The sequence below is a fragment of the Moesziomyces antarcticus genome, assembly GCF_000747765.1.
Source record: "Moesziomyces antarcticus DNA, scaffold: scaffold_v10001, strain JCM 10317, whole genome shotgun sequence".
Classification (NCBI taxonomy): Eukaryota; Fungi; Basidiomycota; class Ustilaginomycetes; order Ustilaginales; family Ustilaginaceae; genus Moesziomyces; species Moesziomyces antarcticus.
This window is the reverse complement of record NW_014639009.1, coordinates 795,890-808,128: the sequence shown is the minus strand read 5'-3', so window position 1 is coordinate 808,128 and position 12,239 is coordinate 795,890. Positions and strand designations below refer to the sequence as shown.

The window sequence follows — 12,239 nt, the reverse complement described above, 5'->3', positions numbered from 1 at the left end:
TTGGTACGCACTCATGAAGGGAAGCCAGGGCGGGTCGACGTGGCCAACTGCTCTTGCCATCGATGAAGAGCGCACTTTGATGATTTTGTGAGACGAGTCGCCAAGCGTGCGACGGGCTTCACCACGTCCGACTCCCGTCCGATGCGGGCGGAATGAAAGGCGTGGAGGCTCGGGCTTGGTCGTAGCATCTTTGATAGACCTGTCTACCACCCAGAGCCATGTGGCAGTAGTTGAGGCAACGTTGGCGAGTGGTCGCCGTCATATTCAAAGCTGATATGATATCGCCGATCTCTGAACGAGGGAGGTTGCTGCTGTAGGCGAGGCCTGTGACAGGTGAAGCGCATGCAGCCAGTCCGACAGGCATGAGTGTCTCCAAGGAGAGGGGGAAAATACGAAAATAAAAATGAAAAATAAAAGAGAGTCTGCTTGGCCTCCCCAACATTCACGCCGCCGCCCTGACGGATGGTTGTGGTGTGCGGTTGGAACGAGAGCGTCACGTGGTGCGTGCCAACAAGACGGCTGAAGGAGGCCACCACCTTGGAAGCGAGCCCGATTGTCGTGCGCACTCTGCGGGGCCACAGTACGCCAAGTGCTGTCAGATGGTGTCGTTGGTGTCGTGAGCTGCGGCCCATACTGTCGTCTTCTTGGTGATCGTGTTCAAGCTTCTACTGTATCAATCGCAGCGCCAATTGCAGATGCCGAGTGTGACCATTCCGGAGAATGCAGGTCTCGCCTCGGCGTCAGGTGGTCATTGGTGACGCTGATTGTGGGGACACAGAGGTGCAAAACTGTACTGTAGCTGGCAGTCGAGGAGATGCTCTTGTGGCCATCATGCAGCCCAAATGTAAGTTTGGTGTCAGCCGCCGCGCGGTGCTCGGGCCATCCTGAATTCGAGCCAGAAAGGCGAGAGTCGAGCGAGCTCCTTGCTGCTGGTTGGTCGTTTGGGCGGGGTTGTGGGGGCTCAGCCGCAGAAACAAGACGCGGAGCACCAAAAGAGGGCCAGTGCTCTCTCTCTCCCTCTGCCAGGGACGAGCTTGTTTTGAGACGCGTTCTAGCCCTCCGCTGCGTTGGAAATCTGCCAACTTGTGTGGCAGCAGAGGCTGAGCTGTCGCCTGTGGCCTTGGGATGTGGCTCGTTTTGTTGAGATGCAGCTGGCGCTCGGTTCAACGCTTTTTCATTACACCCGAGCTGCACCCATTTGAAATCGCCTCTTCAAAAGTGCAAGTGAGCGTCGAGGAGCAATTTTCGAGTCTGCTCACGAGCTCCAGCCCAGTGTAAAAATCCTCCGTGCCACAAGGGGCTCCAATCAAAAATCAGACGCGAGCCAGCCCAGAGAGAAAGAGAGCAGAGCGTACGAGCTGCGAGTCGCGAGTCGAGTCGAGTCGAATCGACGTGAGGCAGGCAGAGCCAGGGCCAACGGCACGGGGGCGAGGTCAGGCGGAGGCTGAGGCGAAAGCAAAATGGAGGCAGCGAGCCAGTCAAGCMAGCCAGCCAGTCAAGCAGCCAAGCAGCCAGGCAGGCCCGTTCGGTGGGCCGCTCATCTGCTCGTCTGCCCTGTCCAGCCATTGGTCGGTTGCAGCAGAGCTCCACTTTGCGCGTTCTACGCTCCGCGTCCGTTCACCGCCCATCGCCATTGCCATCGTCACTCCCCTTCATCCGCTCCATCACCATCCCGCGACCGCTACTACCGTCCACAAACAGTACAGCGGAACGATACTTCTCGATCGCCTTCCACAAACCTCCAGCATCTCTCTCCTAGGACCATCGTCCCTGCTGCGCTGCACCGCTCTGCCATCCTCGGCCTTGCATCAATCTGCTCAGCATCCCTCGTCCCGCCCGGCTCCAACGCATAGCATTTCGCGAGAATCGCCCCTGCGACTGCCGCATCATCCTCGGACGACCAACACGCTCTGCGTCTTCGGATTAGCCGCGTCTCAGCACTTGTCCCGCGCAGCCACGGCATCATCGGTACGCGTCAGACCACCGTCCCCATACCCGCTTGCACCACCCTCGAGCAAGCGCTAGCATCAACACTTTGGATCGAAGAGCGTCCCAGCTGGCCCTTCCTCCACCATGTCCAACGCGCCGCTCAACGGCGTCAAGCTCAACCGTGCGTATCCCTCCTCTCTCTCTCGTCGAGCTCAGCCACGTCACGTCCGCCACCCTCAGCTCCTCTCGTCTTGCATCTCGCAGCACATCTCCAGTCGTGCGACGAGATCCTCACGGCATTGCGCCTTACCACTCGCGTCCGTCGAGGAACGGCTGCGTCCGTCGCTTTGCCTCGCACCTCGACACTCTCCGGCTTTGCTCTTCGCGTCCTCGTTCCTTCAGCTGACAATATTCTTTCTCCTTGTGCTCCCCAAAAATGCCTGCCCGCTATCCTCGATCCGTGTCTCTGGATTCGCAGCGCTCGATGACCCCAACAAGGTGATCAAGGTCCTTGCCTCGGACGGCAAGACCGCCGAGCAGCGAGAAATCGCCTACACCAACTGCAAGGTCATCGGCAACGGCAGCTTCGGTGTCGTCTTCCAGGCAAAACTCGTGTCGCCCTCCGGCTCCGACGCCACCGAAGGCTCCAGCAAAGACAGCGACGAAGTCGCCATCAAGAAGGTCCTCCAGGACAAGCGCTTCAAGAACCGCGAGCTTCAGATCATGCGTATCGTCAAGCACCCCAACGTCGTCGACCTCAAGGCCTTCTTTTACTCGAACGGCGACAAGAAGGACGAGGTCTTCCTCAACCTCGTCCTCGAGTACGTCCCAGAGACCGTCTACCGCGCCTCGCGCCACTACGCCAAGCTCAAGCAGACCATGCCCATGCTCCTCATCAAGCTCTACATGTACCAGTTGCTACGAAGTCTCGCCTACATCCACTCCATCGGCATCTGCCATCGCGACATCAAGCCGCAGAACCTGCTGCTCGACCCCTCATCCGGCATCCTCAAGCTCTGCGACTTTGGCTCCGCCAAGATCCTCATCGCCGGCGAGCCCAACGTCAGCTACATCTGCTCCAGGTACTACCGAGCTCCCGAGCTCATCTTTGGCGCCACCAACTACACCACCAACATCGACATCTGGTCCACAGGCTGCGTCATGGCCGAGCTCATGCAGGGGCAACCGCTCTTCCCCGGCGAGAGCGGCATCGACCAGCTCGTCGAGATTATCAAGGTGCTCGGCACGCCCTCGCGCGAGCAGATCAAGACCATGAACCCCAACTACATGGAGCACAAGTTCCCCCAGATCCGACCGCATCCCTTCTCCAAGGTCTTCCGTCCGCGCACGCCGCCCGACGCCATCGACCTCATCTCGCGACTGCTCGAGTACACGCCCAGCGCGCGTCTCACCGCCGTCGAGGCGCTCTGCCACCCCTTCTTCGACGAGCTCCGCACGGGCGAGATCCGCATGCCCAACGGCCGCGAGGTGCCCGCGCTCTTCAACTGGACCAAGGAGGAGCTCTCCATCCGACCCGACCTCATCTCGCGGCTCGTGCCCCAACACGCCGAGGCCGAGCTCCTCTCGCGCGGCATCGATGTGCACAACTTCCAGCCCGTCCCGCTCGAGTCGCTCAAGGTCACCCTCGACTAAGTACCGGGTGTCCGGCCGGCAGCGGCACCGATCGGAGTCGAAGAAAATCAGGGCAGATCGCGGTGTCGTGCCGACACAGTGGGCCAAGCTTGCGGGGATTTTCTTTTCGGATGGCGTCGCGGTTGAGGGACCTTGGGGTTGGAAGCTGTGGTCGAGTCACGGTCACGGCCATCCTCGAGTCCTTCGACGCAGACGCTATCTGTGGGGGATGATCTTGCCGCACAGATGGTCTGCAGCCACGATCTCTTTCTCCGCATCAAGAGGACGGCAAGGGGAACGCGGCACTTCTTGAACGGAGGAGATCCACCATACCATTCGCCTCCGATCGAGCGTGTGCTGCTGTCGTTCTCACCACTGGAAGGAATCCGTTACCACCAAAACCGAGACTTGATCCGCATCCACCCTCTTTCCCGCGCGACTTGGCTTGCGCCGTCGTCGCAACCTTCATCCTTGGTCAACCTCATCCATTATCAGCCCCAACATGTACATATGATCCGTAGCAATCCCCCTTTCCTTTGCCTCTGCAGTCTTTCTCCGAGCCAGGCGCGACATTGCAACCCCCCGCAACCCATGTCTTTCTTCATGTCGCTCGCTGTCCTCTCCCCATCTTCACTTGCTCTCTCCCCTTTTTCAAGAATGTCTTTTTTTTTGTGCTGTAGCTCGTAGGCTCTCATCCGCACGTATGCCAAAGTCGTTGGTCTTTTCTTGCGCTGGCGTCTGTGTGATTCAAGCGGTTGGTGGAGCTGCCGGACTGACTGCCAGTGGGTATACATGGAGTGAGGGACATCAGGTGAAAGCAGCGACGCTGTCCGGGTGGTACGGATGTTTGACGAGATCTTGGAAAAGGTCTGCGGGGATGTCGCGGGCTAGGGTGACGGTGACATTGATGATCTTGCGTGCGTCGAGCGGGGGAAGGTTGCGAAGGAGCTTCATGGGGCTGGCGGATTCGAGCAGGTCGGCACGCATGATGTGCAGCTGTGCAACGATGCATAGCACGTTGAAATGCACACCAAAGGCAAGCAGAAAGTCCCACAATTGCAGCACCTCGGGAAGAGGCGGCGTGCATGCACACAGCGTCATCACCGACGGAAAAGCGTAGATCTCTGCCGACAGATTCTTGCCGCGCAAGTGATGGTATAGCGGCGCATCCAGCAACTCTAGACACCGGTCCAATAGCTGCCCAAATCAGAAAACGGCAAAGTCAAAAGCGTCAGTATACACCGCGAGCACATCGAGCTTGCAAGGACGAAGGGCGGCTTACCTGAAGTCCACGATGGACGCCAGAGAGGGTTGGTTGGACATAAAGCGGGCAACAGTATTCGATGAAGCGACTGAAGCATCGGAATGCCTCGACCTCGCTCTCGAGCGTGTACAGGAACGGTGCAGCGAGCACGTTCATGCCCTGCACGTAGCTGAACTCGTACACGTCTGCGTCTGCATCGGCCTCATCGGCGCTGTCGTCGGAGCGATTGTGCTTCCACACAAACGCGTCGAGCAGCCGGATGAGCTTCTCTTCCTTGACGCGTTCCTTGAAACCCTGGTCGGTGGCGAGCGTGCGGAAGGTGTCGTTGCGGATCTTGTCGTGCGATGGCGACTTGCCCTTGGCTACGAGCGAGAGGTATTCGGCCACGTCCAGATCGCGGATATCCAGCAGCAGCTTCCACACCACACTGCGGTACGTCGTGCCCGTCGGCGTCAGCACCGAGTCCGGCGGCAGAGGGGTGGTGACGATCTTGTGACGAATGCGCGAGACAGGGTCAGTCGGAGACGACGGCGGCGACGATGCAGCCGCATCCGAGGCGTCCAGAAGCCGGCGTGAAGCCTGCGTACGTCCGCCTCGACCTCGTGGTGGCCCCCCGCGTCCGCGCACTTGCTGCTGACGAATCGATACGGACGATTCGGTTGTGTTGGCGCGCTTGATGCTCGCGCGAGTGGCCGCAGAAGACGATGGACCGGCGTTGGACTGCATAGGAGCGAAGAGCGTCTTCCACTCTCGAGCGCTCGTGCCAGCCACATCTTCCTGATCGCTCCGACTTAGCCCACTGTCCAGTGTGTTCGGCGCCGAGAACGGCGACCTGTCCGCCTCGGTCATGTCGATGATTGCGGGTACAGAGCGTTCAGTGCGGATACCGTGGTTGGAGGTGCGGAGTCAACGCATCCAGAGCGCGCAATGCACCCCCGCTGGACCCTGAACACGCGCCGTCCCCGATCCGCCTCAAACCAACACCCACGCCTATTTCATGCGCCTCAACGCGCGGCTCACAGACTTCACTCCATTCAGCATTTTCGATCCCTTCTTCGCTGTCGTCGCTCCAACAAAGGGGACCACCGTAGCTCCGCTGCAGGGATGCGAGTCATGGACGTGCTGGTATTGTTCAGTAAGAGCTGAGTAAAAGTACAATGAGATGCGGGATGCAAACGGGAATACGGCCGTGTCGACTGACTGGCATGGACTGAGAAGTTGTCCGCTGAGCTTGCACGAACAAAGCTACGGACGAATCTAATGGTATCAGCGAGGATGCGGGTCGAGGTGCTGCTGGAGGGTTTACACAAAGACCGCCCATGCCGAGAACTTGCTGCCGGGTTCTTTGGAGCACTTCTGGCCGCAGCCCTGGACAGGGCATTCGAAGCGCTTGGGCTTCTTTGGCTTCTTGGGAGTGGTTGGCTTGGCGGCGGCTGTGCTGGCTCGAGTCCGCGCGGATGTTCTGGCCGACTTGGATCGGGGCTCATCCTCTGGAGGGTCAACTGCCTTGGCCTTGCCCTTTCCGCGGACGTCCCCGCCGTCGCCGCCATCTGCAGACTCTTTCTCGATCCCACTGAGGCGATCGATGCATCGGCCGTCAATAACATGACCGCAAGGCAGCACCCAGATCCTTTGATCCTCGTTAGCCCCCGTCACCAGCGCATGACGACAGCCTGCGCAGATCGGTGTAGTATCGGGTAAGGGTCCGGTGACGATCGCCTTGTCGTCAAAGTACGTGTCGAGGTCGACGGGCGGCTCGATGATCGAATGCGAGAAGCCGGGCTGCACTTCATGCGGATGAGTCCAAGTGGGTTCGTACTTCTGCGGCACCTTGCGTTCCGTGCTCTGCGGGTGCGAAGCAGGGCCGCTTGAATGGAGGCCTCGCAGTAGGGAGCCAATCATCTCCATGCCGCCAAAGGTGAGGGATGTGAAATCCCAATCTCCACCCAGCCGGGAGACAAGATTTGCGGTGTTGGCACCGAACCCAGAGGTTCTCCTCGCTGTGGTAGTGCTGGTCGACGGGATCGCTGCGCGTTGCTGTGGTAGGAGCGGATGGCGCGCCGTCGGTGAGGAGCCGAGGATGCCAAAGCCTTGCGGGATGCGCGAGCTGTGAGAGTGAGGTCCTCTGCCTATCCCGTCGTGGAAGCGGAGGGATGAGGCTGATGTCGACGGCGGTGGACGACTCGAAGAGGCTGGCGTGCCGGTCGATAGGGAGCGGAAGAGTGGGACGTTGGTTCGCGCTTGCTCGGACTGGCCTACGATGGTGAAGCTGCGGTCTTCAGCGTCGGACTCGTCATCGCTAGCGACGACGATGGGTTCAGGGCGGGGACGGGACGAGCCAGGAACGATACGCTCGCGAACCCGTGCTGCGCTGCTCGTGCTGCTTGATGAGGCAGATGGGCCCGGGTTTGCAGGAATGGTGGAATGTGGACGGCTGTCGGGCCAGTGAGACCAGTCGAAGATGTGAGTGCCGGTCGAGGTTGATGTAGGTCTTAAGGAGTTTGTTATGGGCCTTGAGGTTGGTGTAGGTCTCAGGCGCAAGGGTGCCGGTGGCGACTCTTCGGTCAGGTCGATGACGGTGCCAGAGGACCGACTCATGGTGGATATGGAAGGCGGAAGCGGGATCCGTCGCAGTGGTGAGTGGCAAGTGGGAGAGTGGGGAAGTGGTCGTAGCGCCCAAATGCGCGTTCATGCACTGTATGCGGGAGCTTGTGCGGAAGGCGCTGAGCTTGAATGCGAGAACTGAGCCCGCTCTGTTGCGGAAGTGCGTCTATGCAGACTTTGTGCGCGGCCCGTGATGATGATGCTCGGACGTCGAAAACGGGCGCGCGTCTGCGCTTCTGCCGAAGGCGAACGGAGGCTTTCAAGTGAACAGCTCGGCGGGCCTTTTCGCCCGGTCAGTCCCCGCGATCTACGCTGTGGATGAACGCTTCAGGTTCTTGAAGCTGTGATGCGTTGATGCGGATCTTGAGCGTTGGTGTGGCTCTGCTTCATTGCCGTGAAGCACCGCTTTGATGTTGGTTTGCTGGGACAGGCGAGCCGCGTCTTGTTCGGTCCAGGCTGATGGATTCGGCGGTCGACGGAAGCGGAGTGATGCAGAGTTCGGATATGCAGTGCGCGGATGATGGTGATTCGGGATGAAGATGCGGGAGAGCTGTTCAACTTAGTTGATGGCGAGTGCGAGTGATGGTCAACTTATCGGACTGCGTCAAGTGGGGCTCGGAATGAGGTTGCTTGGTTGTGTGGCGCTGATGTGGTCGAAATTTCGGCTTTGGAACGGCAGTCTTGCCTGGCTGGGTTTGTGTGGCCTGCAAGCTCAGCGGCTTTCGTAGCTCCTGGCGCTGACCAGAATGCAGCGCTGCGCTGCGCTGCACGCCAACCACGCAAGCCAGAGTGGAGTGAGCGGTGTTGCTTGAGCCCGGTTCGGTTCTCGGCGAACAATCCTGCATCAAAAAGCTCACCCGGATGACGTTAGATTTTTGCGCATGTCTCGAGTGTTAAGTTCCAGTGACGATCATCCTCACACGTACGAGTCTGGTCTCGAGTCCTGATCACGCGCCTGGCGGGTCGAGGAATTTTCGAGACTGCGGTTCTGCTGTGGGTCTTTTTTTTCTATTTTTCGAAAAAGACAAATTCAGGCTGGAAAGAAGAGACGCGGAAGAATTTTTTGCTTCAGCGCGGGCCCTTTCTTCCAGTCGGCTGCCTGCGCAAGAAACACAAAAGGCGGACGGCTGCGAGGCTGCGCGCTCCTCTTCCAATCCACCACCCTGTCCACCCTCGCTATCCCCCTTCTTTTCCCCCATCATCGACCGCTTGTTTCTTGTTACGAGCGAGTCGATCCACAGACCAAAGTGTAAGTTTCTACAAGCCCTCTCTTCGCTTCACTCTCCAGTGATGACTTTTTACTCCTTTCCCCGGCCTATACGACCATGCCGAGACGATAAGGAAGCTCGTTTCGCAGCGAGCATCTATACATTCTTTGTGCATGCCAGCACACTTCTGTCTGATGGATCGTCCTTGCACTCAGCTGTCGTGGCTCACAGCCGTGTTCGGCTTGCTGTGACGACAGTTGCAGGGCGAGGACTCTTCGACGCGACCTTGACCAAGACCATGCAACGATGAACATCGCGTGCTGACCAGCTCTGTTTTCATCATTGTCTCTTGGACGCTCATAGTCAATCCTTTCCAGATCGAATCTTTGTCCGTGTCCCACGCACTCCCTCCCCGCGTGTAAACGTAAGTACAATCACGACCGACATCATGCACAAGCTCCAGCGTCGATGGATCGATACGAGGTGGCGGGATCGAGGCAGTTCAACGACGAATTAGCAGCCAAGCCCTCCGAAGATGATAATCCTGGTATCCAACCAAATTCGCAGTTTCCACTCTAGAACCCTAGCATCCCCTCGGGGGTGGAGCATTTTGGCTCTCCTTGCGAGAGATTCACATGGGATTGCGGCCATCCTCTTCGGAGGAGGTCCACGGCACGAACCCTCCATCGTTTCACTTTGGAGAGCCGGTGTGGCCAGTGCCGCTTTCTCGAATCGTTTGCATCGTCTGGATCGCAGCCGGCTCTGGTTTGATGAGGGTTTGCAGACCTTCCTTGGAAGTCTGAGGGGTATCTTGCTTGGCATCCTCTTTTCGCGTCCATCTCGCATCGTCCATCGATCTGGCTGTCGGTACCAGCTGCAACAAAAGCGTACAGCATGCTGATCCTGATTCCTACTCTTTGAACTTTGCGCCGACGCAACTTTGGGTTTCCACCGCAAACAGCCCTTTCTGTACTGTAGATTCACCGCAAGGCGCACCTGTTCTGGATCTCTCCTGCACGGTGCGTACCGAAATTCCGATCCCCTTATGTTGTTGCTTGATCCTCTTCCGGCCAGCTTTGATGCCCTGCTCTCTACACGGAAGCATCTTCCTACACGCTCCTTGACCGGAGAGACGACGTCGGCGAACAGCAAGATGAGCTACTCAAGTATAAACCGATGTGCATTAGGAAGAGCCGTCGTGAGCGGGCGGTCTGCGTGCTCCTTGCCGTCTCACGAGGACAAGCGGACGGAGACGATTTTGCCTGTCGTTGGCTGGCTTCGTGCAGAAGATTCTTTTGCGCTTGAGGCCGCCGGCGTTGGGCTTCGTCGCTGGAGCTTGTCCAGAGGTCCTGGCTGATGTCGGGCGAGTCCTATGCGCATCCCTCGCTCGAGCGTCTCCGCGGTTGATGGGGCTCCTCTGGAGACTCTCCTGCTTGGCAGCTGCTCACATGGGCTGAGGTTGATTCGAGCTTGGAACCTCGCATCTGGCTGCGATAGGCAAGTTTGAGTGCCGCGCTTCGCAAGGTCGAAAGAATGGTTTCCTGAAATGTCGCCGACGTCGAGCTCTGGTCGAAAGCGCAAGGGAGCAGGGTCGGAAGATGATCGAGCATACCACCTCTTTTCAAGTCGGGACCTTGTGCTGACTATTGATTCCCGCCTCGAACCATCCTCGAACAGACAATGTCTTTCCTCGCACGCAACACGTTTACGCAGGCCAGGTCGGGTCTCTCTCGACAGGCAGCCTCTACCTCTGCGTGGGGCATTCGCCACGAATCCTCATCGGCGGCTGCCAAGGCCACCGTGGCTTCCGGTTCTTCGTCGAGCGAGAGTGCACCGGCGACGCACTACCGAATCACGCTTCGACGCTCGGGCATCGGCATGCCCGACAAGATCAACCGCACGCTGCAGGGACTCGGGCTCAAGAAGCGTCTGCAGTCGGTGTACCGACCGATCGGAGCAGACATGGCGGGTGCCATCCTGGCGGTCAAGGAGCTCGTGCACGTCGAGAACGTGCGACGCCTGGAGGAGGCGGATCAGATGCTGCTCAGCGATGAGGAGGCCGTGTGGCTCAACGAAGCGGGCGAGATCGTCGACCCCGGCAAAGCGGCCAAGAAGGCGCCTCGTGGCTACAAGGTGGTCGGCAACGTCGTGAGCGAGCTGCGCGACCAGCAGATCAAGAACGGCTCGTCGGCATAGATGATTGCCACGACGACGACGTCGACCTCCACGTTCTCGCCCTTCCTTCTCCCGCGACGAATTGCTCTCGCACTGTATTACTAGTCTGCTTCCTTTGCTCTCTTTTTCATCTATTGAAAAGCATACCCTTCAGATCCTCTTTGACAGAGCTGCGACCGCTGCCATTGTGAAAGGAAAGAGCAAGGATGCAGGTTTGTGACTTTCGGAAGCAGTGGACTCGTCACGAGCGGAAGCAGGCGTCGCGTGACCAAGCCAGTGCACGGAAGCATGAGATCACACAATCCCTTCATCACACTGTCACATGAAAGTGATTCTCTCGCTTGCGGCTGGCCAGATTGCAGCGGGTATCAGATCGTCAAGTCAAGCCAGCGCTGCACGCTTGATCTGCGCTGGAAGCGGGCTGAGTCACCCTTTGCGGAAGCATTAGGCTAGCAGCCCTCGTGGCCATGACTGAGAGTGGCCGGGAGGGATCGGAGCTCGGGTGCAAATGACACGATCCGCTCGAGGTCCGCACACTCGTTTCGCAACACAGTCCGACTGCACGCCAAGTTGCATCTGGCACAGGTCTCTTCTGCTACTATAAATTACATGCAGATCGACCGGTGAAAATCACGGCGTTTGACTTTACACGAAAGTATGCCATGGCAACAGGAGATTGCAGGGCGCGATGAGGCGGCGGGTGCGATTGCTGCATCAAAAGTGTGATAAGGCGAGGACGAGGGCGGGGCAAGCGGGGTGCCAGATCGAGCGTCGAGTAATGAGCCTTGGCCTGGGGCGGATGATGCAAAGTGAGGACCCTGTTGGGCGGCCAAGAGAAAAGTCGCACCGATGGACGTGGATCTCGCCATTCGATCCGCTCGCGTCAGGCTGTCCGGGAGGCGATAGCGAGACGGATCGCCTGACGTGGACCTGCGAGGCTGCTCGACATGCGGCGAGGCTCGGCAAGCGCGCCCACGGTCCACGAGCAAGGGTTTAGTGGAGCAAGCGAGGCGTAGTCGCGCGCGTCAGAGCCAGTATCTTGTGACTAGGACTAAGGCACTGCTGTAAGCTTGTTTTGGCGATCGCTTTCGAGTCAATGGCCACTCTAAAGGCTTCAGTTGGAACCAGACCGCTTCACACGCTGCACCCCATCAAAGCAATGCGAGGTGGCCGGCACAGCATGGTCGGGAGGGGCCCGCTGAAAGGGCGACAGGCACTGAACTCAAAAACCACTGCGGAGCCTCTGCCGTGGCGGCAGCGCCGATGAAAGCCTTCATCCCGGTGCAGAAGCGACTCGGCTGCAGCCACAACTTTGGTAGAGGCCCCGGTCTAGCCGGCCACTTTTTTGACCCCAGAGCCTACATCTCTCCACTTTTTTTTGGCCTATTTTTTTTTTGGAGTCTCGCGATTTCATGCTGCCATGCGCG

At 58.7% G+C, this 12,239-nt stretch overlaps 4 protein-coding genes across 4 annotated transcripts; 2 read left to right on the top strand and 2 right to left on the bottom strand.

The window, feature by feature from the left end:
• Window positions 1–2,073: 2,073 nt before the first annotated feature.
• Window positions 2,074–3,582, top strand: PAN0_001d0292 (pkinase-domain-containing protein; the record flags this gene model as incomplete). Its single annotated transcript, XM_014803910.1, has 1 exon — window positions 2,074–3,582. One exon carries the CDS (start codon window positions 2,074–2,076, stop codon window positions 3,580–3,582), a length of 1,509 nt encoding a protein of 502 aa, XP_014659396.1.
• A 786-nt stretch (window positions 3,583–4,368) lies between these two features.
• PAN0_001c0291 (rab domain-containing cell division control protein) lies at window positions 4,369–5,674 on the bottom strand (the record flags this gene model as incomplete). Its single annotated transcript, XM_014803909.1, has 2 exons — window positions 4,369–4,758; window positions 4,844–5,674. The coding sequence occupies 2 exons, from the start codon at window positions 5,672–5,674 to the stop codon at window positions 4,369–4,371; spliced, it is 1,221 nt and encodes a 406-aa protein (XP_014659395.1).
• Window positions 5,675–6,127: 453 nt separating this feature from the next.
• On the bottom strand, window positions 6,128–7,423 carry PAN0_001c0290 (uncharacterized protein; the record flags this gene model as incomplete). The annotated part of the gene is made up of 1 exon (XM_014803908.1): window positions 6,128–7,423. One exon carries the CDS (start codon window positions 7,421–7,423, stop codon window positions 6,128–6,130), a length of 1,296 nt encoding a protein of 431 aa, XP_014659394.1.
• A 2,894-nt stretch (window positions 7,424–10,317) lies between these two features.
• PAN0_001d0289 (ribosomal protein l30) lies at window positions 10,318–10,833 on the top strand (the record flags this gene model as incomplete). The annotated part of the gene is made up of 1 exon (XM_014803907.1): window positions 10,318–10,833. One exon carries the CDS (start codon window positions 10,318–10,320, stop codon window positions 10,831–10,833), a length of 516 nt encoding a protein of 171 aa, XP_014659393.1.
• Window positions 10,834–12,239: the final 1,406 nt, after the last annotated feature.